The 25,600-nt window shown below is 43.6% G+C and overlaps 1 protein-coding gene across 1 annotated transcript in view; it reads right to left on the bottom strand.

Annotated features, from left to right (window-relative positions):
• Positions 1-23,476, bottom strand: part of LOC117434000 (complement factor B-like) — a 43,268-nt gene extending 19,792 nt beyond the window's left edge. Inside the window, exons 1-9 of the mRNA XM_059008803.1 lie at positions 23,371-23,476; positions 16,186-16,404; positions 15,137-15,322; positions 14,559-14,732; positions 4,558-4,659; positions 2,916-3,049; positions 2,292-2,427; positions 1,861-1,992; positions 72-170 (exon numbers count right to left, since the gene is read on the bottom strand). Of these exons, the coding sequence (XP_058864786.1) occupies positions 72-170; positions 1,861-1,992; positions 2,292-2,427; positions 2,916-3,049; positions 4,558-4,659; positions 14,559-14,732; positions 15,137-15,322; positions 16,186-16,404; positions 23,371-23,428 (1,240 nt within the window). The 5' untranslated portion in view covers positions 23,429-23,476. The remainder of the gene's footprint in view (positions 1-71; positions 171-1,860; positions 1,993-2,291; positions 2,428-2,915; positions 3,050-4,557; positions 4,660-14,558; positions 14,733-15,136; positions 15,323-16,185; positions 16,405-23,370) is intronic.
• Between the last annotated feature and the right edge of the window lie 2,124 nt (positions 23,477-25,600).

Below are 25,600 nucleotides of genomic sequence, written 5' to 3'. Positions count from 1 at the left end.
AGGATTTACTAACTGCTGTGTTTCTTTTTTAAAGAAATGTTTTAACAATACGCCCCACATTTTTCTCTTACCCAAGAACTCCTCTCTCTTGTGTCCAGGGTTTGTGATACCCAACAAGGCGCGTATCTGCCTCACAGCATCCTCGGGTTTACCTCCCATATTCTTCTTTCCTGAGGGGAGGGAAATCACACAGTATTTCAACAATAATAAGGTTACCAGCAGGGCCAGCGCTAGGATTTTTGCCACCCTAGGCAAACGAAATTTTGTCGCCATCCCTTTTCACTCTTTATCGGCGTATAAACAAATTATTGTACACCAGATTATGTTTCTTTTGTTGTTGTTTTTTTACATCGTCACAAAACTATCTACAACTATATACAATCATCACTCTGGTTACAAACGGTAGTGACATCTACTGTCAGCTCTACAATGACAATATATATGATCAATTGATTCTACCATCATACATGAGCTTAGAGTTATAAATAACAATTGATACAGGATATGCAGGTTACTTCAAACACATCATATTTTCATTGTAACTTATTTGTACAGTACGGTATTGCGTTCCGTAATTACTATAAAACTGGTGTCTAACGTGTAGGTTAGTGATCATATAATCGTGCACAGCAAATCCTCTACAGGCAGATCTTTGACTTAAGAATTTACTTTAAAGAATTAAAGAATCTTTACTGGTGTGTTATGAAAATGCTTAAAGCCACACAACCGCTCTAATTTAGGTGCCTGGGCACCGATGAAGCGATCTCTTTTCCTTGTTGTGTCAAGGCTTAATAAGCCGTGCGGAAATCAAATAATTTTTTCCGACCTTCAAACAGTGTTGCCAGTTTAGCGAATTGCTCGCCAAGTCTAGAGATTTTAAGGGCTGAATTGGCGAGATTTGTTGTCAAAAGCAATTATCTACAAATCTAGAGATTTTCAGGAGAGTGATCAGATAACTTCAGAGATATAAAATCGGTAAACGTTTCGATTATCCTGTATTAGCAACATACTTTTATAAGACTCATTGTCAGGGTAATTAAATGAAATCCAATAATGCCCCACCCCATTTGAATACGCAAGGAACTTCAATGCGTCCTTTGCTTAGCATTGGGCTCAACAACCACAAGCCTGTTCCCAGGGGAGACCAGATTTCGTTTGACACCACTTGATTTAGGACTACACCACTGCTCATGATATGGTTCCGTAACATCAGCAATAACTTTTGCAGAACAAGAAACAGTGATCTAAGGTGTTGAACTTTTTATGACGAACGAAATGTGAAGTATAAAATGTAATTATGTACTGTTTTTGCTGCCCCCTTCAATTTGCCACCCTAGGCGGCCGCCTGTTCTGCCTATATGGTTACGCTGGCCCTGGTTACCAGCCAAGCAGGCAAACATAAGAACATAAGAACGTTTACAAACGAGAGGAGGCCATTCGGCCCATCTTGCTCGTTTGGTTGTTAGTAGCTTATTGATCCCAGAATCTCATCAAGCAGCTTCTTGAAGGATCCCTGGGTGTCGGCTTCAACAACATTACTAGGGAGTTGGTTCTCTGTGTAAAAAAGTGCCTCCTATTTTCTGTTCTGAATGCCCCTTTATCTAACCTCCATTTGTGACCCCTGGTCCTTGTTTCTTTTTTCAGGTCGAAAAAGTCCCCTGGGTCGACATTGTCTATACCTTTTAGGATTTTGAATGCTTGAATCAGATCACCGCATAGTCTTCTTTGTTCAAGACTGAATAGATTCAATTATTTTAGCCTGTCTGCATATGACTAATGTCTTCTTCAGTGTTATTGATGGAAACATGTGATTGATTATCGAATACATAGATAAATAAACAGATAAATAAATAGCAATACCGTCAGTGATGAGCAGAACAACGTTCCTGACTTCTTCAAACTCATTTTTCATTCTAGCTTTCAGAAATGACATATCCTTATATACAGTGTCCAGGGCTTCTTTGATATTGGTTCCAGACTGCTCCTGGTGCACTGAAACAATAAGCACACATCCCAACATGGTCAGGTGACACTTCTGTAGTGTTAGGGTGTCTTGATTTAAATAGGATTACTAAGTGTTATGTTACAACACTGCCATCTAGGGGATTGGGGATGTTACTTCAGTGTGGGGAATGTGAATGATACTTAATAAAGCCGGGTTGTTCAGTTTATACTCCCACTCCCATCCTCTTTAATAATTACACAACTTCATCCTCCTAAACTCTGAGTCACAGTAAAATGAAAAGCTCTTTTGTCAAAGGCACTGAAAGGGTGATCAAAACAAGACTCACCAGAAAAATCAAAGTCACTCAGCTGGCTGTATGCTTTCGATATGTCAATTGCATTGTCCACAATATCCACAATCTTCACAGCATTTGTTGCAAAAGACACAATGCCCCATTTTGGATCGATTTCATAAGAACTAATCTGGGAGGAAAAGAACAGAACAACAGAACAAGATAAAGGCGTACTATTAACAGGCTGCAATATGAAATGAGTTTCCTTTTTTTACTGCCCCCTACAGGAGAGACTGCCTTTACAAGCAGGGGGAGGGTGTGTACAGAGATCCCATTAGACAGGAGCTGAGCGACCCAGTGCAGCTTTTAAACTGCTTTACACTGCCCCCTACAGGAGAGAATGTGACTTAAGAAGCAGGGGGAGGGTGTGTACAGAGATCCCAGTTAGACAGGAGCTGAGAGACCCAGGGCAGCTTTTAAACTGCTTTACACTGCCCCTCTACAGGAGAGACTGCCTTTACAAGCAGGGGGAGGGTGTGTACAGAGATCCCATTAGACAGGAGCTGAGCGACCCAGTGCAGCTTTTAAACTGCTTTACACTGCCCCCTACAGGAGAGAATGTGCCTTTACAATCAGAGGGAGGATATTACATGGAGCCCAGTTAGACAGCAGTTTTACCTTGTCCATAAAGTCCAGAGCGCATTTCCTTGATCTTTCTAAATCCTCTTCTCCGACACTTTCAGAAGCATCTAAGATGATGTAGATGTGAAGTTTCCCTCCTTTCTTGAGGACTATCTTTCTTCCAAGTTGTTCTACAAAGAGCAGGCATCAAAACAAAAAAGTGTGTCAGTAACATGTTCAATGAGAAATGCTTCAACTGAAAGTCAATTGAAAAAGACTTTCAGTCATACCATGTGTCACTGAATTCATTAAGTTTCCTTTAGTGTTTCTAAAGTCAGTAACATACTGTACATAGTGTACAAAGTGTTTTGTCTAAACTTTGTCAACTCTGCTTAGGATTTAAAAAACACCTGGAATAAAACATATTCCTTTCCAGCCCTGGTTGCGCTTCACTGGACTCACTGTGTCCTGTTTGAATGACAGAATTGAAATTTTAAACCAGAACTCTTCACCTTCGCGAGCGGTATAGTGAAGCAGAGCCACGGGTGAGGTTGAAGAGGCCAGGCTAAGTAAAAATAAATCTATTATTTTCAGTTGTGCCATGGCAAATTAGATTTACACAGTGAGTGCTGCTGTCCCTTGCCCTTGTAGTCTTTTTAAACCACATTAAGAGCTTTGAATAGGATACTCCACTTACAAATGAAAAGAGACAATATAGGGGAGCAGGGGTGAGGCTCTGCTTTCCTGGGTGAGGGGCAGCGCTGTGAATATTAACACCCCTGTGAGAGGCTCTGCTTTCCTGGGTGAGGGGCAGCGCTGTGAATATTAACACCCCTGTGAGAGGCTCTGCTTTCCTGGGTGAGGGGCAGCGCTGTGAATATTAACACCCCTGTGAGATGCTCTGCTTTCCTGGGTGAGGGGCAGCGCTGTGAATATTAACACCCCTGTGAGAGGCTCTGCTTTCCTGGGTGAGGGGCAGCGCTGTGAATATTAACACCCCTGTGAGAGGCTCTGCTTTCCTGGGTGAGGGGCAGCGCTGTGAATATTAACACCCCTGTGAGATGCTCTGCTTTCCTGGGTGAGGGGCAGCGCTGTGAATATTAACACCCCTGTGAGGCTCTGCTTTCCTGGGTGAGGGGCAGCGCTGTGAATATTAACACCCCTGTGAGAGGCTCTGCTTTCCTGGGTGAGGGGCAGCGCTGTGAATATTAACACCCCTGTGAGAGGCTCTGCTTTCCTGGGTGAGGGGCTGCGCTGTGAATATTAACACCCCTGTGAGAGGCTCTGCTTTCCTGGGTGAGGGGCAGCGCTGTGAATATTAACACCCCTGTGAGAGGCTCTGCTTTCCTGGGTGAGGGGTAGTGCTGTGAATATTAACACCCCTGTGAGAGGCTCTGCTTTCCTGGGTGAGAGGCAGCGCTATGAATATTAACACCCCTTTGAGAGGCTCTGCTTTCCTGGGTGAGGGGCAGCGCTGTGAATATTAACACCCCTGTGAGAGGCTCTGCTTTCCTGGGTGAGGGGCAGCGCTGTGAATATTAACACCCCTGTGAGAGGCTCTGCTTTCCTGGGTGAGAGGCAGCGCTGTGAATATTAACACCCCTTTGAGAGGCTCTGCTTTCCTGGGTGAGGGGCAGCGCTGTGAATATTAACACCCCTGTGAGAGGCTCTGCTTTCCTGGGTGAGGGGCAGCTCTTACCTTTACTAGGAGGTGCGTCTGAATCTGCTACATGGAGCAGTGCGTTGAGGGAGGTTGAGAAGCTTTGAGAGGCCTCCTCTGGTGTGTCATAGGTGTTCTTGTCTGCAAACACAAGAAACAAACAGGCACCACAAAACGTTACACACGAGTTTGTGTTATTAAAATGGGGTTTGTGCCAGTCTTGGCTACTCCTGCCAATTAAAAGTGTTTAAAATAATTAGAAGGAACAATAAAAGTCTATGACAAATGTTTCAGCTAGACCTGTTTCTGTACATGAAGTGAGGCAGGGAAGTATATTAGCGTTGCACTGTGCAGCAGGTGAGGTATTTGTACACTGAAGCCTGTGCAGCGCTGATATGCTTCCTGACTATACCCTTTGGACAACACCCACAATTCGTGGTTTATAGACACTTTTAACAAGTCTGTCTAAAGAGTTACAATCATCCTCCACCAACGGCAGCATCAATAAAGCGAAAGAGACATCATCTTCAACTCTGACAGAGACTTAAAAATTAAATAAAAAGAATACCCCATTGAAACACCTTTTCCTTAAAAATACATGTTATTTTGCAGTTCATTATCTACCCAGTTTAATTCACCTCTCCTGAATTATCAAAAAGAAAATTATATTTAAGTTTCTTTAGTAGTGACTGAATTTACGTCATTATTATTCATTAAATTCACTTACAATTTGAACCTTAACACCCGTTTATTGTCTTCTTTTTTTATCACAGATAATATCCATGTATTATACAAAATAATAGATGGACGTCAGTGAGTTAAAGGAAAATAATTCCATCTTGGGTTTATGTGACAGTTTATAAACTAGTTGACCTAATGGACTTGTAGTTTATGATGTCATATAACCCCCCCCTCTCTCTCTCTCTCTCTCTCTCTCTCTCTCTCTCATAAATATGGACTGGAGAGGAGGGCTATAGTGGAAAATTATTGACCCAAGTGAAGACTATTGTTAACAATGGGGTTATAATATATTAACATAATATAATTGCACCCTGAACGTAACAATAGTCTTCTTTTGGGGCATTTTATTTTCCACTACGTCAGTCAAAATAATAAGAGAGGCAAGGTTGGAAATTAAATATGACTTTATATACTGTAGAGCCATAAATATTTGAGAGCCTTTTATTCATTTTTCACGTATGAAAAAAAAAAACATTTTTGGCATGAATATCTTAGTGCTGTAAATATAATGAAGTAATGTACTGCTACCAGGCAACAAGTCGCCAACATTTCTGGAGCAAAATAGGTTTTATGGGTGTGATTCGCCAAATATTCTGGTTGCAAATATGTATGACTTTACAGTATTTTGTTTAAATATAGCTGATACAGGATAAGTAAATGACTAAATAACAGAAATAAATAACAAAACATGTTTTTTTAACTTCAAACTGCAAGTTTCTTCTTTCTTTTGTAGTATGTTTTGTAGGCTAATTCATTTTCTGTTAAGTCACAGAATCGCTGGTTAGCAGTTTTTTCATTCAGCCATTTTGTTGTTAGGCGTGAAGGTGGAGAGCGTTCTTTTGAAAAGGGGTGGGGCTGACAGTGATGTGAACCAATCACATGTCAGAGGGAGACTATTGCCCAGTGGTGTAAGGATGTGAGGGCAATAGTTCAATCTATTTTTGCTCTTATGAATAGGTTTTAACCGATCACAGGCCAGAATTTCCAAGCTGTGGTGGAGGTGGTCTCCTCTGGGCTGTGGTGGAGGTGGTCTCCTCGAAGGCTGTGGTGGAGGTGGTCTCCTTGGGGCTGTGGTGGAGGTGATCTCCTCGGGGCTGTGGTGGAGGTGGTCTCCTCAGGGCTGTGGTGGAGGTGGTTTCAGGGTTGAGTGGAGGTGGTCTTCTCTGGGCTGTGGTGGAGGTGGTCTCCTCTGGGCTGTGGTGGAGGTGGTCTCCTCAGGGTTGAGTGGAGGTGGTCTCCTTGGGGTTGTGGTGGAGGTGGTCTCAGGGTTAAGTGGAGGTGGTCTTCTCGGGGCTGTGGTGGAGGTGGTCTCCTCAGGGTTGAGTGGAGGTGGTCTCCTCTGGGCTGTGGTGGAGGTGGTCTCCTCTGGGCTGTGGTGGAGGTGGTCTTCTCTGGGCTGTGGTGGAGGTGGTTTCCTCTGGGCTGTGGTGGAGGTGGTCTCCTCAGGATTAAATGGAGGTGGTCTCTTCGAGGCTGTGGTGGAGGTGGTCTCCTCAGGTTGAGTGGAGGTGGTCTCCTTGGGGCTGTGGTGGAGGTGGTCTCCTCGAAGGCTTGGTGGAGGTGGTCTCCTCAGGGCTGTGGTGGAGGTGGTCTCCTCTGGGCTGTGGTGGAGGTGGTCTCCTCAGGTTGAGTGGAGGTGGTCTCCTTGGGGCTGTGGTGGAGGTGGTCTCCTCGAAGGCTGTGGTGGAGGTGGTCTCCTCAGGGCTGTGGTGGAGGTGGTCTCCTCTGGGCTGTGGTGGAGGTGATCTCCTCGGGGCTGTGGTGGAGGTGGTCTCCTCAGGGCTGTGATGGAGGTGGTCTCCTCTGGGCTGTGGTGGAGGTGATCTCCTTGGGGCTGTGGTGGAGGTGGTCTCCTCTGGGATGTGGTGGAGGTGGTCTCCTCAGGGCTGTGGTGGAGGTGGTCTCAGGGTTGAGTGGAGGTGGTCTTCTCTGGGCTGTGGTGGAGGTGGTCTCCTCAGGGCTGTGATGGAGGTGGTCTCCTCTGGGCTGTGGTGGAGGTGGTCTCCTTGGGGCTGTGGTGGAGGTGGTCTCCTCTGGGCTGTGGTGGAGGTGGTCTCCTCAAGGCTGTGGTGGAGGTGGTCTCAGGGTTAAGTGGAGGTGGTCTCCTTGGGGCTGTGGTGGAGGTGGTCTCCTCAGGGTTGAGTGGAGGTGGTCTCCTCTGGGCTGTGGTGGAGGTGGTCTTCTCTGGGCTGTGGTGGAGGTGGTCTCCTCTGGGCTGTGGTGGAGGTGGTCTCCTCAGGGTTAAATGGAGGTGGTCTCCTCGAGGCTGTGGTGGAGGTGGTCTCCTCAGGGTTGAGTGGAGGTGGTCTCCTTGGGGTTGTGCTGGAGGTGGTCTCCTCTGTGGCTGTGGTGGAGGTGGTCTCCTCTGGGCTGTGGTGGAGGTGGTCTCCTCAGGGTTGAGTGGAGGTGGTCTCCTTGGGGTTGTGGTGGAGGTGGTCTCCTCTGGGCTGTGGTGGAGGTGGTCTCCTCAAGGCTGTGGTGGAGGTGGTCTCCTCAGGGTTGAGTGGAGGTGGTCTCCTTGGGGCTGTGGTGGAGGTGGTCTTCTCTGGGTTGTGATGGAGGTGGTCTCCTCAGGGTTGTGGTGGAGGTGGTCTCCTTGGGGCTGTGGTGGAGGTGGTCTCCTTGGGGCTGTGGTGGAGGTGGTCTCCTCAGGGTTGAGTGGAGGTGGTCTCCTTGGGGCTGTGGTGGAGGTGGTCTTCTCTGGGTTGTGGTGGAGGTGGTCTCCTCTGGGTTGTGATGGAGGTGGTCTCCTCGGGGTTGTGGTGGAGGTGGTCTCCTCAGGGTTGTGGTGGAGGTGGTCTCAGGGTTAAGTGGAGGTGGTCTCCTCAAGGCTGTGGTGGAGCTGGTCTCCTCAGGGCTGTGGTGGAGGTGGTCTCAGGGTTAAGTGGAGGTGGTCTCCTCAAGGCTGTGGTGGAGGTGGTCTCCTCGGGGTTGAGTGGAGGTGGTCTCCTCTGGGTTGTGATGGAGGTGGTCTCCTCAGGGTTGTGGTGGAGGTGGTCTCCTCAGGGTTGAGTGGAGGTGGTCTCCTTGGGGCTGTGGTGGAGGTGGTCTCCTCTGGGTTGTGATGGAGGTGGTCTCCTCAGGGTTGAGTGGAGGTGGTCTCCTTGGGGCTGTGGTGGAGGTGGTCTCCTCTGGGTTGTGATGGAGGTGGTCTCCTCGGGGATGTGGTGGAGGTGGTCTCCTCGGGGTTGAGTGGAGGTGGTCTCCTTGGGGCTGTGGTGGAGGTGGTCTCCTCTGGGTTGTGATGGAGGTGGTCTCCTCAGGGCTGTGGTGGAGGTGGTCTCCTCGGGGTTGAGTGGAGGTGGTCTCCTCGGGGCTGTGGTGGAGGTGGTCTCCTCTGGGTTGTGATGGAGGTGGTCTCCTCGGGGTTGTGGTGGAGGTGGTCTCCTTGGGGTTGTGCTGGAGGTGCCATTTACAGCAATGTAACTCTGTAATTCCAATTCTTATTTGCAAGTTTACGATATTAAACGGGTGTGTGTGTTTGCCAGTTTTAGTTTTAACGCAAACAAAGCTAGTACATTTATTTTTTGCTATATATCTGATGTGCTCTCTTGACCTCAACTGCATGCTGAACAGGGAGAGAAGGATACAGCATATGCCTCTGCTGTATTCTCAGCTATGGTTGGTACTGTAGCGATCCGTGCATTTGTGTTTATGTACCGTACTCCTAGCAGTCTGTTTGTGTTTGCATGCTGTGTGTGTTATTCCCTCCCCGCTGTATTCCGCCATTGCTTGTTTACCTTTTGTGTGTGTATTCCCATACCTTGTGACCTGCTGTTTGTTTGTCTGCCCTGGTATATTCAAGTATATTGTTATCTGTGTACCCTCATTGGTTGTCTGTGCCCATTGGTCCTGGTATCGATCAGCCTTCGTTTTAAGTTTACTTATAATTAATGATTAATGTGAATATTATGTCATGGAACGTGCAAGGACTTAATACTCCTATCAAGACAGTAAATGCCTTGATTTTGTGCACAGCAAACGGATAGCTATTGCTCTTGTACAGGAAACTCACCTAAGATTTTGTGATGTACATTGATTTCAAAATAAACATTTTAAAATGATTTCCCGCTTGTGTGTCTCTACTAAGACGAAAGGGGTGATTATTTTAGCTGAAAGGAAACTTAAAATCACTATTGAAAGACAGAAGGGGCTACTCCGAGGGTAGAATCTGTTTTTGTCACTTGTTTTATATAATATTAAATTTATCTCTGGCCTCGGTGTATCCTCCTAATGTTTTTGACCCAGAATTCCTTGAAAAAATTAGGCTTGAGCTGTCTGTTACACAGGATAGCTCACTTCTTATAGGGGGACACTTTAATGCACCTTCTGACCCCGTATTGGACGTCTCATAGGACACCTTCTTATCTTTTGCATCCAGATCTCTCTCCAGAAATTCACACAAGAATTTAATCTGTGGGATCCTTGGTGAATCAATAATCTGGGACTTTGTCAATCTCCCGACCTGTGAGGGCACGGTATAACAGGAACAGTGTGCCCCGGACTGGATGGTTTGATAGTTTATTCCAGGGTCAGTCGGCCATCCAAAAAGGGGGCGAAGCCACAATACTAGAAATCAGCGCCTTACTGTGGTAAGTGATGTGTCAGTCATGGATTGGAGGAGACGTGATTGCACTCGCTACCAAAGGGGGGCGTGACTGAAAGTATATCGGTGTGTGGCCGAACGATCTGTTCCTTTGTTATGGTTGCGAAACAGAGCACTGAAAACCATAAAACGAAGCTGTGAGTGTTTGTGTTTGTTTTGTTAATCACTGTTTATTTGTATTTCGTAGACGCTAACATCCAGGAGCTGTTGCTGTTCCAGCAGCATTAAAACCCGGATTCCAAATACCGCACGAGTAAATATTCACCACGAGCACTGAAGCACCGCGAGAAAGGACGAGGAGCCATGCCTGTATTCTTGTATTATTATTTCGGGACTGAAACCCTGTTTTGCTTAGCTGTGTAACTACACGTTGCTGTATAGTTGCCAGCATTATTATTTAACTGTGCCAAACCGTGAACACAATTAAAACAATTGGAACGATCTGTGGGCAGTTTTAGAGTGTTTTGATTTTGGCCATTCATATATCAATATGATTTGTACTCTGTACAATAACCCTACTGCATGTGTTCAAACTGGTTCTGTTATATCCTCTCAGTTTCCTCTCGAAAGAAGAACACAGCAAGGATGTCCTCTATTGTTTGCCATCTCATCGAAGCCTCTTACTCAGGCCGTCAGACAAAGTACTGTCATTACGGGTGTACAGGGATCCAAACACCATGTACCCCTTTATGCTGATGATATACTGTTGTTCTTATCTGATATCTCAAAATTGCTTCCCCAGGCCCTTAAACTATTTAACAACTTTGATGTAATCTCTGGTAATAAAATAAACTGGTCTAAATCAGTCTTATTGCCTTTGAATCCTGCATCGAAAACTGCTCCCCTCCTCCTTCTGATCCCTCTCCAACCTCAGTCTGCTGGCTTCCCATCTGTGAATTAAGATATATTCTGACATCCAACAAATTTGCAAAGACACATTTTTTAGACCCAAAGACCCAAAACACTTGGTGGATTAGCATTATTTAACTTTAAATTCCATTATTGGGCCTTCCAATTAAAAATACTTAAGATCTGGCTGAATCCAGAGATTTCGGTCTATTGGCGTCCCATCGAAGAATCCTTAGTTAAACCAATCTGACTTCATGACCTCCTTAATTCTCGCTTGGCTCGACAAGTAGCCAGTGGAGAACCACCTGTACCCGTACCATTACCGAGCCCTCATGGGTCAGATGTGCCAGTGGAGAAGAGGTATAAAAATCTGGCACACCAATTGATTCATTTTAAATTGACCAATAGATTTTACGCAACTCCTTATAGAACATATCAAATGAAGATTGTCCCAGACCCTCTGTGCTCAGGGTGCAGTTGGTACATATTTGCACATGTTTTGGGAATGCCCCAAGATGCACATTTTTGGAAATGTATGATGTCAGTCATGTCTAAGTTAATTGAACTGCAGGTACCACTGTGTCCCAGACTGCTCCTTCTTGCGGATGACTCCCAATTGGCCCTTTCTTTGCAATCAAGGTGACTCGTCCTAGCGGGACGGCCAAAAAAACGATTCTAAAGGGCTGGGTAGAGTCTGGTCTACCCTACAGCATCACATGGTTACATTACCTATCTGTAGGGGTCTACTTAAATCACGGTAAATTTACGTATTTTTCACGGGTATGTTGCGGAATAAAATTAGGATTTCATGGACATTTCGCGGACAAGTTTAAACATTAAAAAAACCTAAGTAGACAGTATTTCAGAACACTATAAAGCCTACAAATAGTGGTACTTGCTTCCTTACTAAAACAGAGTGCTGGCATTTGTTAAAGGCGAGTATGCAGCATCCCCCTGCAGTTGACTTGCCATACATTGAGACTGCACGTCTGCATCCACTGAATTGGTTGGAAGTTAAGGCAAAGCTTTGCCAAGTTATACAGATGTGGAAATCGATTAGAAACAGCCCAAAAACTCAGTTACACAAGGGCATCTGGCATACTTTAATAAGGTCAATTATTATTATTATTATTATTATTATTATTATTTATTTCTTAGCTGACGCCCTTATCCAGGGCGACTTACAATTGTTACAAGATATCACATTTTTACATACAATTACCCATTTATACAGTTGGGTTTTTTACTGGAGCAATCTAGGTAAAGTACCTTGCTCAAGGGTACAGCAGCAGTGTTCCCACTGGGGATTGAACCCACGACCCTCCGCTCAAAAGTCCAGAGCCTAACCACTACTCCACACTGCTGCCCTATGCAGCACGTTCGTTGTCATGTTATTTGTCCCATCCAATAATTTATTTTATTAGTACCGAGTCAAAACAAAGAAGACGTGGCTATTCGGGTCTAAAATTCCAATTGTAAGCAGCAGGTTGAAGCGAGGTGGCTGTGCTGGATCGTTTTAGTACTGATTTAACTTGCAGACAGGAATACGTTTTGTCTGTGCTGACTTTCCAGTTTGGTTTCTGAAAGCTGTTTATTTTACGTTCTGTTCAGCAGCCTCTGTAGTAGCCTTTTGTTTAATGTGTGATTCTGAAGCTAAATAGCGACCGATCGTATTTTCTCCAAATACACACTAAGATATGGAAAACAATGACCTCAGTCTGCATGTAGTTTCTTTGGGAAATATCTTAAAACGATCATCAGCCGATATATACTTTGCTTTTTTTGTCGTCCATTTGTACTATTTTTCCCTCCAATGCTGAAAACTAGATTTTAGCAACCTAAATCAAAACAATGCAGAAGGAAGATACGTAGTTTGCGTCGCTTGCATTGTGCAGTAGTTCATTTAAACAAGTTTTCTTTTTTTCCCTCTCCGTACTTGTTTGTATGCATTGGCCCCTAAGAGGTGAATTTCGCGGTGACCCCTTGTGGCGGAGTGTCCCGCCTCTATGTATTATTATTTGTATTTTTGTTTGCGGCGCGGGTAAAAGCGCTGCGTCTTTTATTGTTATATTTAAAAACCCTGTGAGGATGCATGGCTGATCAGCTACTGATTATTTAACTAGCTGACAGTCATGCATCCTTACCAAATGCGTGCAGACTCTGGCCGAGGGATAATAAGATAATTAACAACTAGTTAATCCCTTGGCCAGAGTATATAAACCTGCAGCTCTCTGCACTCGAAGCTGAGTGTAGAGGAGAGTACGGGAGAGCGGAGAGAGAAAGCAACATTTAAAAAACAATTGCTAAAACGTGCTGGATTACCCAGCACATCACTTACTTGTTTGTTTGTTCATTCGTTTGGCCCTCGTGCCCTTTTGTTTTGTGTTTTGTTAAATCTTTTGTTTTGTTTATTAATAAACACGCTGAGTGCCATTGCATTCAGCTTCACCCGCCCATCCACTGTTTTGGTGTCAGTTACTTCCTGGTCCGTGACGTCATCCACCTCACCACAGCGAGCCAGTCTGTCACATATGGTGTCCTGCGTGGGATCAACAACGCCTCCAACAGCCGGACCAGGAACGGCAAAGGAAGTTTTTTTTTTTGTGTTCGTTTTTTCGAAAAGTGTTTTTTGTGGGAAAAAAAATAAAAGACGCGGCGCTTTTACCCGCGCCGCAAACAAAAATACAAATAATAATACTCAGAGGCGGGACACTCCGCCACACCCCTCAATTTCACGATTTCCACGAAATCCGCGAAATCGCGATTTAGGTAGGTCCCTACCTATCTGACATAATTTTGCTGGAAAGATCCACAACAAGGCTCCACCTTGCTATCCCAGCCACATTAAGTGCTTGGTCAACAGCAGTAAATACTGTAAATGCTTTTATTTTTAACAAGAAACCCACAACGTTTTAATTCTCTTATTACTGCCATTTTGCTATCATTTTTTTTTAAATCTATTATTACTGTTTTGACTCTGCTATTTATTTTTAGCATTGATTTTATTTTTATTTATTTACTTCAGTACAGATTGTATATTTTATTTTGATATTTCTTTATTGTAAAACAATAAACAAATAAATTCTTCCCAAAACAAAGCTGCATCATAAAATGTGCGTGAAGTTTGACGAGCAGCTATGTTAATATAGCAGTACTGTATCGAGAGTAATAAAGGTAGTGGGCTTTACTGTTTACAGCAGCTCTCGAGCACCACAATAATTGACATGCACAAATGTAAATTGGTCCTCTAACCCTGAATCCAAGTTGCCCTCAAATCCAACTCACTCCTCCCAAATTTGGACTTTTATGTCGTTCCAAAAAGTGCAACTTAAATTTGAGTAAATACTGTATTTTCTCTGCTCTCTAGTATTGGTACTTTTGCTTATTTCTTTAAAACAAAACTGCACATTTATTTCAAGTGCACAGCAACAATGTTACGTGAAGCTGTAAACATACACATTTACATAGGCCTATCATTTTTTGTCAATCACTGATTTATAAATGTGATGGATATTATAACCGATAATGAAATTTATAATATCAGGAGTGAATAATTCTGTTATCTACATCCCATATCAAAGTTTCCGCACAGTAAAAGCACAGCAAAGTGTAATAAAGCACAGTGAAAACATGGTAAAGCACAGCAACGTGGAATAAAGCACAGTGAAAGCATAGATAACCCAGAGAAATGTGGTACATCATAATAAAAATCATAGCATACTGTGGTAAACCAAGGTGAATGCATAGTATGTATGTATAACCATGGGGAAACTGCAACGTTTCTGTGCAGATTTACTGTGGTAAATGTTTATAAGGGATGGCATTCTATGTAGGTGACACTCACAGTAGCAGGCTGGCTCGGTGCCGGTCCACTCATGGTTCTCCTGGCACACCCGCTTTGCGGACCCGAACATGAAGAGGCCTCTGTCGCACCAGTAGGTCACCTTGTCATCGATCCCGAACCTGTCCCCTGTCCTGCGGGAGCCGGGCGGAGTGCCGGGGTTAGGACAGTGCTCCGCTGTGCAGGGAGGGAGGGAATGACAGAGCAATGTCACACACAAGGTTAAAGGGGAACCCCCTTTCCCTCCCCCCTCCCCTCCCTCTCCACCTCTTCACAACCATTGCCACAGATGCGGATTGCTCCGCTCTCTCCCCCTCCTCTCTCACGCAGTCATTCTCTCCCCCTCCTCTCCCTCTCAACCTTTCTCACACCCCCTTTATGACAGTCGCTGTCACTCTCTTTCCCTCCCATCCTCTCCCCCTCACTCACAGCCATTGTCACACTTTCTCCTCCCTTCCCCTTCCCCTCTCCCCCTCACTCACAGCCACTGTCATTCTCTCTCCCCCCTCCCATCTCCTCTCCCTCCACCCTCCTCTCCCCCTCACTCACAGCCATTGTCACACTCTCCCCCTCTCACTCACAGCCGTTGTCACAGATGGGGGTCTCTCCGCTCCATTTCCCGTTGGGCTGGCAGGTTCGAGTGGGGGACCCCCGTAGCTGGTACCCCTCAAAGCAGCTGTAGGAGGTGATGTTGCCCACAAGGTACTCCCCCAGCATGGGCTCCACCGACCCGTGCTCCAGTCTGGAAGGGTCTGGGCAGCTGATCCCTGAGAGTCAGAGAGAGACACAGAGAGAATCACTCACACACAGCCCATGCAGTCCAGGGTAGGGCTTCACTCACTACAGTAAAACCTAGATTACCTTAACCCTGATCATCCCCCTTCAGGGATGGAAATTAGACTCCCATTGCACAGCTGTTTGATCCATTCCTGGTTTTACTGAGTTTAATAAAACACACCTGAGTTTATTGTCTATACAATGTCAAACCTGGAATGGGTGTAACTGCTATGCAGCAGAAGTCTTATTTCAAACTCTGCCCTTGTTAACCTGTCCTGTTGTGTGCTGAGCTCTTCTGCCCTGTTCTCATAGAAAACTGGGTTAACCAGTCCTCACTCCCTGGTATAACGGTGGAGCACTGCATATTATGTATTTAAAAGTAATGGGGTTGAGGTATTTCTTTTTGGGAGAGGTTTTTTGATTGGGGAAAGTCATTCATTTCACAGGTAGTTTGATTATCCAGACCTCCCCTTCCTCCAGCATTACAAATATTAAAATTCCATTCAGTGAGAAAGACTGTTGCCGTGGACTTTGCAGAGTTTGTTGTTGTGTTTCTGTAATGATGAACTGAAACAAAGCCATGTCACCCCTAGCTATTGACTCGATGTGGCAAATTCAGAGAGACTTAAAGAAACTCAAAGGAAATCCAACGACAAACATTTCAATGTCTTCAATCAGAAGGGCTTCCCATAAAAGCATTTTACATTGAGTTTGAGGTTGTAGTGTTACTGAAAGAAACGTATTAAACTCAATGGCAAATCGCAGATACAGCGAGAAAGAATTGGGTAGAAACTTTAGTTTGAGTTTGCTGAGTTTGTGACGCTGCTCCTGTGACCTTTCGCCCGGGACTCACACTTGCAGACCACCTCCCTGGCCGTGCCCCCCGTTGGTGTCCTCAGGGGGCTCCAGTGTCCGTAGCGATCGCACTTCTGGCTCTGCACGGGGTAGGGGTACATGCCCTGGGGGCAGGTGTACTTCACCACGTGGCTGTGGCTCACACCGGTCGGCAAGTAGCTGCCCCCATTAATCTTGATGGAGTCCATAGCGCAGTCAACAGTCCTACGACGAGGGCCTGAGTGAAACACAGGCACACAATTAGAGACACAGACATACAGAGACAGACAGAGACACAGACACAGATAGGACAGCCAGAGACACAGTACCACATCTAAAACCATGTTACTTTTAACAAAGGACTGTATTTCCCCCGTGAAGGAAACCTTTCATTTTCACAGTGACTTTACTGTAACTATTCGTTTAATTCTAGATAGAGGAACCAGGGTGAGTCAAGGGACTACGGGTAAGTTGCAAATTAACACAATACTCAACCAAACAAGTACTATGCTGGTCGAAATCAAGCACAAGTTTTTATGTTCCTCCTTTCTGAACAACCAACCCCTCGGTTAGCAAAAGCTGCTGGTTTTTATTTTGTGGTCAAGGGCTTAACCAACAAATTTGAGCCGCTTCAACATTTAGATGCCCAAAACAAACATCAAGAGAATGAAAGGAACAACATCCAGGACCCTATAAACAGTGCTGGCCAGTGCTGCACTTAAACAGAAAGGGAACCAATCTACTCGGAGAAAGGATCCTTGAGGAGGTCCAGAAGCATTTAAACTAGAAAGGAAGGGGGGGGGGGACAAAAAAACAGAAGGGAGACCACATCAATACAAGGGCAACAACTCAGGTAAGACAACTATTAAATGTATTTATCTTAATGCTAGACGTCTCAGAAACAAAATGTTAGAACTTGAAGCTACTGCACTATATGTAAACTGATGGAAACTATAATAAGATCCAGACTTTTTCGACCTGAAAAAAGAAACAAGAAAAAGGATGGCTGTTTTTTAAAAATGAAGTACTAGAGGCGCAAAACAATTGCATCCCAAAAGTAGAGAAATCTAAATCTAAAACAAAATGGCCAAAATGGTTTAATAGATCAATTAAAAAAAATATTCAGAGAAAAAAGGCAATTTACAGAGCATTTAAAAGGGACCAAGAACAAAGTACACCGAAAGAGTACTTGGAACTGCAAACACAAGTCAAAAAGGAAGTTAGAAAGGCCAAGAGAGAGATAGAAATCAATATTGCTAAGGGGGCTAAAACCAATTCCAAAATGTTTTTCCAATATTATAACAGCAAGAGAACATTCAAAGAGGAGGTTAAATGTCTAAGAGATAAATGGAAAATTCATAGACCAAGAAAAAAAAAATAGCAAATATATTAAATGATTACTTTTCACAAGATTTTACAAAGGAGGATATGGGCAACATGTCCCATATGTTGACCTGTTCCTATCCAGTTTTAAATAACTTTAGCATATAGAGTGTTAAAGGGACTAGGAGCTCTTAAAATAAACAAATCCCCTGGGCCGGATGAGATCCTCCCAATAGAACTCAAAGAAATGAAAGAAGTTATTTACAAACCGCTAACCAAGATCATGCAACCTGCTCGTCTTGACACAGAGGTTATACCAACAGACTTGAAAATAGCAAACGCAATACTGATCCAAAAAAAGGGAGAAAACCGAACCAGGTAACTACAGACCAATAAGCATAACTTCTGTTATATGTAAACTGATGGAAACTATAATAAGATCCAAACTTTTTCGACCTGAAAAAAGAAACAAGAAACAAGGACCAAGGGTCATAAATGGAGATTAGATAAAGGGGCTTTCAGAACAGAAAATAGGAGGCACTCCCCTGTAATGTTGTTGAAGTTGACACCCTGGGATCCTTCAAGAAGCTGCTTGATGAGATTCTGGGATCAATAAGCTACTAACAACCAAACGAGCAAGATGGGCTGAATGGCCTCCTCTCGTTTGTAAACATTTTTATGTTCTTATAAGATCACCTGCCTGATGACGGTGTCTTATTATTCATTCTTTATTTATGAATAAAAAATCCTTTGCTAGGTGCCTCAGTGTGTGGTTAAAGTACCGCTTATTGAAACCAGGCAGTGCCACAGAACGAGGAGAAGAGCGCAAAGGAAAGCAGAAGAACTGCACAGGAGAGCGACAAGGGGGGTCAGGGAGAGAGGATTTCAGACCAGGCAGACGTTAAGAAGGCTGTGTGAGGAGGAGGTAATAACTAGATACAGATTCAGCACAGAGCTCATACTAGCCTTATAAGATCCAGTCTGATCTAGAGCCGCTTACAGATAGAAGTCACGCAGTGCCAGGTCAAGTGAAATTGCTGTGGACACTATATTATTTAGCCTCGGTTGTTTCAGACAACTGTGTCAACTGTGTTGGTGGGATATCACAACCCGTGTTTTCACGGTGTTTTACAACAGGCACTGATGCCCTGTTGAAACACATTGGTGTTCTGCCACTCTTTACTTTCTTCGGGAACTGCGCATGCTCTGCGCCAGTGCCGGCGCTAGGATTTACTGGGCCCTGGTGCAAGACTGTGAATAGACCCCTCCCCCCCACAAAAAAGAAAAACACACAGAGCAGCTCTAGCACAACCAAAAGGAAACACCTGTAAATAAATACATCAGCAGCAAAATTTGAGTCGATCAAAAACGTGTTTTTTTCCCCCAACAAAACCTATTCTAATGTTATTTCAAGATGCCTGTGAACCAGACAGTAATCAATCAACGGCAACAGTATATCCAAACATTTAAATAAATTATGTAACATGATTAATCAATGATTAATAACTCAGTTTAGTTATTATTCAAACATATGAATAGCTTCAAATTAGTCACAAAAATGTATTAATCATAGCCATCAATTGGGTTTCTAAATTAATGTTATCAAGTACAAAAGTTAGTATGAAAACATTTCTATAAAAAAACACGTCTGCATCAAAACTTAGCCCACAGTACAAATGCATTCAATACATATGAACACACAACAACAAATATCTCAAAAGCATGCTATATTTACCATCCATTGATTACATCTGCCAGCAGAAAATGGCTACAGAATATACAAGTGGCATTTTCTGACCTCAAAATACAACTTGCCACAATTTACTACCTAATTTTTCCTATAGAATATTCGAGTGACATCTTATGACCTCTGTGGAAGGGTTGGGGTATTCACTGACACGGGAGACAGAAAATTTTATTTGCAAACACCGCAGAGGTGCCCAGATTTATTTATTTTCTTTTTTTTATTATTTATTTATTTTAGCCCGCAGAGGGCGCTGTTGTCCATGGCCTGTATACTGCCGACAGTAAACCAGGACCACAGGGTTACCAACACAGGTATACCATTCCGTGCACATACAAGTGCTCAAAAATAATAATGTAAACAGAAGGCAAAAGAAAAAGGGAAAATAAAACACAGTAATAAAACTACAAACAAAAGTGCTGCTTATTATTTGTTTATTTAGCAGACGCCTTTATCCAAGGCGACTTACAGAGACTCGGGTGTGTGAACTATGCATCAGCTGCAGAGTCACTTACAACTACGTCTCACCCGAAAGACGGAGCACAAGGAGGTTAAGTGACTTGCTCAGGATCACACAATGAGTCAGTAGCTGAGGTGGGATTTGAACCGGAGAACTCCTAGTTACAAGCCCTTTTTCTTTAACCACTGGACCACACAGCCTCCATCGCTTATGCAGTGCCCCCACTGCCGCTAAGCCGGTCAGCACAGGTCTCCGTCCTACACTTAGTTGTCCCTATACACTGGGGTTGGCCAGGGTTCCCCGTACATCTACACACGTCCCCTCGGGTACGTATTTATTTATATTGCTTTGTGAAATTAGTTTTTATGGAAGGCTGTCCCCTCAGCCGGGCTCGCCCGCTCCTTGTTTCACTCTAGCCTCTTCTGTCAGCGCCACTGTATTTCCCCGAACACGGCCACCCGAGTGCACAACCAAGCCAGTTCTTATGGGCCGAGCAGTCTCCCAAGGCCCGCCCCTCAGCCACTCAGAGAGAGGGAAAGCACACACACCCTCTTCCCCACCTCTCCGTGTCATCACCATGACCGACAGGCGGATCCCACGAGACTGCTGCCCTCTACCTGCAGTAATACGGATGTGCCAGATAGTCAGTCCAGATCTCCCCTGTTACAACCTGAAAATACAATTTGCCACAGTTCACTACCTAACTTGCCCTTTAGAATATGCAGGAATGGCATTTTCTGACCCCAAAATACAACTTGCCACAATTTAATATCTATTTTTTCCTGCAGAATATGTAGTGGTGGTATTTTCTGACACTGCTGTATGTACTACCTTCCTTTCCTGTAAAATATACAAGGGTGGCAATGTCTGTCAAGGTGGCAAATTTTGGCAATTACAGTGGCTCTCAAAAGTATTCACCCCCCTTGGACTTTTCCACATTTTATTGTGTTACAACATGGAATCAAAATGGATTTAATTGGGAGTTTTTGCCACTGATCAATACAAAAAAAGTTCATAATGTCAAAGTGAAAAATAAAATCTACAAATTGTTCTAAATTAATTACAAATATAAAACAGAAAATAATTGATTGCATAAGTATTCACCCCCTTTGCTGTGACACACCTAAATAAGCTATGTTGCAACCAATTGTCTTTAGAATTCACATAATTAGTTGAATGGAGTCCACCTGTGTGCAATTAAGGTGTTTCACATGATTTCAGGTTAAATACACCTGTCTCTGGGAGGTCCCACAGTTGGTTAGTACATTTCCTAACAAAGACTACATCATGAAGGCGAAGAAACATTCAAAGCAAATCTGGAATACGGTTCTTCAAAAGCACCAGTCAGGGGTAGGATATAAGAACATTTCGAAGGCATTGAATATCCCCCGGAGCACAGTAAAGTCCATTATTAAGAAATTGAGAGAATATGGCGCATCTGTGAATCTGTCTAGAATAGGCCGTCCTCGAAAACTGGGCACTAAGGGCACTAGTCAGGGAGGCCACCAAGAGGCCTATGGCAACTCTAAAGGAGTTACAGTGTTCCACGGCTGAGCTGGGAGACACTGTGCATATGGCAACAATAGCCCGGGTGCTTCTCAAAACTGGCCTTTATGGGAGAGTGGCAAAAAGAAAGACATTGTTGAAAAAACCTCGGCTAGAGTTTGCCAGAATGCATGTGGGAGACTCTGAGACCAAGTGGAAGAAGATTCTATGTTCTGATGAGACCAAAATAGAGCTTTTTGGCCTCAACGCTAAGCGCTATGTTTGGCGCAAGCCTAACACCGCACATCATCCTGAGAACACCATCCTTACTGTGAAGCATGGTGGTGGCAGCATCATGCTATGGGGATGCTTCTCCGCTTCAGGACCTGGAAAGCTCGTGAATATAGAGGGCAAAATGGATGCAGCAAAGTACAGAGAAATCCTGGAGGAAAACCTGCTGAAGTCTGAAAGAGACCTGGGACTTGGGAGAAGATTCATCTTCCAGCAGGACAATGACCCCAAACATACAGCCAAAGCCACACTGGAGTGGCTTAAAAACAAAAAGGTCAATGTCCTAGAGTGGCCTAGTCTATGCCCAGGCCTCAATCCAATTGAGAATATGTGGAAAGAGTTGAAAATTGCTGTTCACCAAAGGTCCCCATCCAACTTGATGGAGCTTGAGCAATTTTGCAAAGAAGAATGGGCAAAAATTGCAGTGTCCAGATGTGCAAAGCTGGTAGAGACTTATCCAAATAGACTCATAGCTGTAATTGCTACCAGAGGTGCCTCTACCAAATATTGACTCAAGGGGGTGAATACTTATGCAATCAATTATTTTCTGTTTTGCATTTGTAATTAATTTAGAACAATTTGTAGATTTTATTTTTCACTTTGACATTATGGACTTTTTTTGTGTTGATCAGTGGCAAAAACTCCTAATTAAATCCATTCTGATTCCATGTTGTAACAAAATAAAATGTGGAAAAGTCCAAGGTGGGTGAATACTTTTGAGAGCCACTGTTTATCTGTCACAAATTACTACTGGTAGCAAATTATGGCAGGGAGGCATATTCTGGCAGTACACATGCAATTATATCTATCATCCCAGAGAAAGATGCTCTCCATGATATAAAAGTGGCATTTTTACTAAGTGTCTGGCTTTCCATATGTATTGGAGGCTATTGATTGCTCCCACGTAACACTGTCACCACCACCAGGATATAGAACATATGTTTCGTAACAGGAAGCAGCTATCCTGACACAGCACATGACATGTACATCCTCAGACAGTCTGGGATATATGAAGAGTACAAGGCAGGTGTATATGGAGCTGGTTGGCTTCTTCTCATATGGAACAATTTCTGCTATGTTAATATATTTCTATAGTCACCAGGTATGTGTGATATTTAGGTAGGCTATGCTTAAAATAGCTTTAAATATACAAAAGAAAATTATGGAAACTGTAAAGGTCCAATAAATGAATGTACACAGAGTGAAAGTTGCTCCGCAGTCATAACTACAAGCAATCAAACGACATCTAATGTTAAAAAAGTGATGTTTCACCAAACAAGATCTCTAGACTATTCTAGAATTACATTGTAACTGCAGTTTGAGATCACTAGACTAGACTGTACTAGAATTACATTGTAACTGTGTTCCTGTATATCAGGGGGTTCCAATCCTGGTCCTGGAGGGCCAGTGTCCCTCCTGGTTTTTAAGAACATGAGAACACAAGAAAGTTTACAAACAGGAGGAGGCCATTCAGCCCATCTTGCTCGTTTGGTTGTTAGTAGCTTATTGATCTCAGAATCACATAAAGGATCCCAGGGTGTCAGCTTCAACAACATTACTGGGGAGTTAGTTCCAGACCCTCACAATTCTCTGTGTAAAAAATGCCTCTTGTTTTCTGTTTTGAATGCTCCTTTATCAACTGCAGTTTAAGATCACTAGACTAGACTGTATTGGATTTACAGTTAACCCCTACAGGTAGCAGCAGAGGTAACAGAACTTCACTAAAAGGGTACATTCTGTATCAATGACATTTTTTTTATTTATGCCATCAAAAATAAAATGTTACCCATAGTCTGAATACATAAAACAATATGTATTGTATGGTAGATAGATAGATAGATAGATAGATAGATAGATAGATAGATATAGATATGGAAAAGAGATCAATGAAACACACTTACTTGCATCTGTGCATAGAAGCAGAGTTAAAACGATGAATATCCACGGTACAGCCAGCATTGTGAACTGGGACACTGCAGGACTGATGAAATCTACAAATAATCAGGCAACATATATCCCACTCCTTATCATTTATTAACCCAAACTCAAACAAACTTTTTTTTATTATCACAGAGGAACATTACACAGAAAGATAAACAAATAACTCAGTTTGACCTTTTTATTGATTTCCTTCAGTCATTGTATTGCCTCTCCTAATGTGTGGGAGGTCTCAATATCTATATATTGTTAAAAAAATAATAATAATAAAAGTATATATATATATAGCACTCGAGCGGTCCCCATATGTCTCCCCTAGTAAAGACAGAACTGCGTGGTGTCATACAGTAAGTGACCTACAAAAAATAACTGGTTTCTTTTACATCAACAAAAATACAAATACCTACAAACTGACCCCCCCCCCACACGCTGTAGATTCACCCTCCTTGAGCAGCAGAAATTAGGACCCCACATCCTGACACCCCCACACTGTAGATTGTGTGTCTCTGTGTGACAGTATGTCTGTGTGTCTGTCTTTTCATGACAGTGTCTGTGTATCTCTGTCTTTTCATGACAGTGTCTGTGTATCTCTGTCTTTGCGTGAGTGTCTGTGTATCTCTGTCTTTGCGTGACAGTGTCTGTGTATCTCTGTCTTTGTGTGACAGTGTCTGTGTGTCTGTCTTTACGTGACAGTGTCTGTGTATCTCTGTCTTTGTGCGACAGTGTGTGTCTGTCTTTGCGTGACAGTGTGTGTATCTCTGTCTTTGCGTGAGTGTCTGTGTATCTCTGTCTTTGTGTGAGTGTCTGTGTGTCTGTCTTTGCGTGACAGTGTCTGTGTATCTCTGTCTTTGCGTGACAGTGTCTGTGTATCTCTGTCTTTGTGTGACAGTGTCTGTGTGTCTGTCTTTGCGTGAGTGTCTGTGTATCTCTGTCTTTGCGTGAGTGTCTGTGTATCTCTGTCTTTGCGTGAGTGTCTGTGTATCTCTGTCTTTGCGTGACAGTGTCTGTGTATCTCTGTCTTTGCGTGACAGTGTCTGTGTATCTCTGTCTTTGCGTGACAGTGTCTCTGTATTGGAATCTCGCTATTAAATGTATGGAGCCGCATTGTTGGTTTGTTTTTGCCTGTACAAACATAGGATTCAGGATGTTGGGAAACCCTGCTGTTTGTAAACAGTTTCCAGGAAATGGCTGTGTGGACTTTGCTGACAAAATCTAAGCAAACTTCTGATTTGCATATTGACAAGCCTGTGTGTACATGCAAAATAGAACAATCTTTCTTACCACTGTTATTTAAACTAATGGCTTTTTTTCCCCTGAAAGCTGAATTATTTTCTGTAGTTTGATAGATTTAGAGTAGATAGGGGGGCTGGTTGAAAAGACACATCAGCACATGATTGGAATGGAATGAGGAAAGGTGTTCAGAGCCCGGCATTTAGGATTCTGCAGACAAGCTCAAATCAGCTCAAAGCCAGGTTGTGGCAATGTGCCCCGCCCCTGTGTGCATTTGTGTGTTATATGTTGTATGTTGCGTGCGTGTGTTAATGTTGGTGTATAGTCATTGGTACACGGGATATAAATGGGTCTGTGTTTCACGTGTATTTAAAAAGTGTAGATTTGTATTTAGGCACGAGGTGGGCACAAATCACTTCACGTGCTGGTTAAATGTAATATGTGAGCACGGGGTTGCACAGAATTAATTCACGTGCTGGGATTCAAGTGAATAATTAATTAGTAATTGAATCCCAGCACAATAGTATATATAGACGCACATTTCTTGCAGTCAGGGTTTTTGGGTGTTCGAGAGTGGAGAACGGGTGAGAGAGAGAAAGGAGAAAGACAGATAAGGAAAAATGACAATTGCTACAGCGTGCTGGAAGTGCCAGCACGGTACTTGTTTAACGTTCGTCCACTTGTTTTGTATGTTAGTGCGTTTTGTTTACCTGTTTATTTTGGCTCCAGTGCCGTGTCCTGTTTTGTGCTTGTGTTTTTGTGTTTAAAAACCTTTTATTTTCTGTTCTGTTTATTAAATGCTGAGCACAATCACGCGCTCAGCTTTATCAAAACCCAAAGTCTCCGTTGTTTATTTCCTGGCTCTGGTCTGACACTACCCACTCCAGCCGTCTTTGTGACACAGGTAAAGACAGATTAAGAAATTAATAAAAATTATAATAACTCAATATTGAAGGAGCAACA

Source organism: Acipenser ruthenus, chromosome 38, assembly GCF_902713425.1.
Source record: "Acipenser ruthenus chromosome 38, fAciRut3.2 maternal haplotype, whole genome shotgun sequence".
NCBI classification, from domain to species: domain Eukaryota; kingdom Metazoa; phylum Chordata; class Actinopteri; order Acipenseriformes; family Acipenseridae; genus Acipenser; species Acipenser ruthenus.
This window is presented reverse-complemented; position numbering and strand designations above follow the sequence as displayed.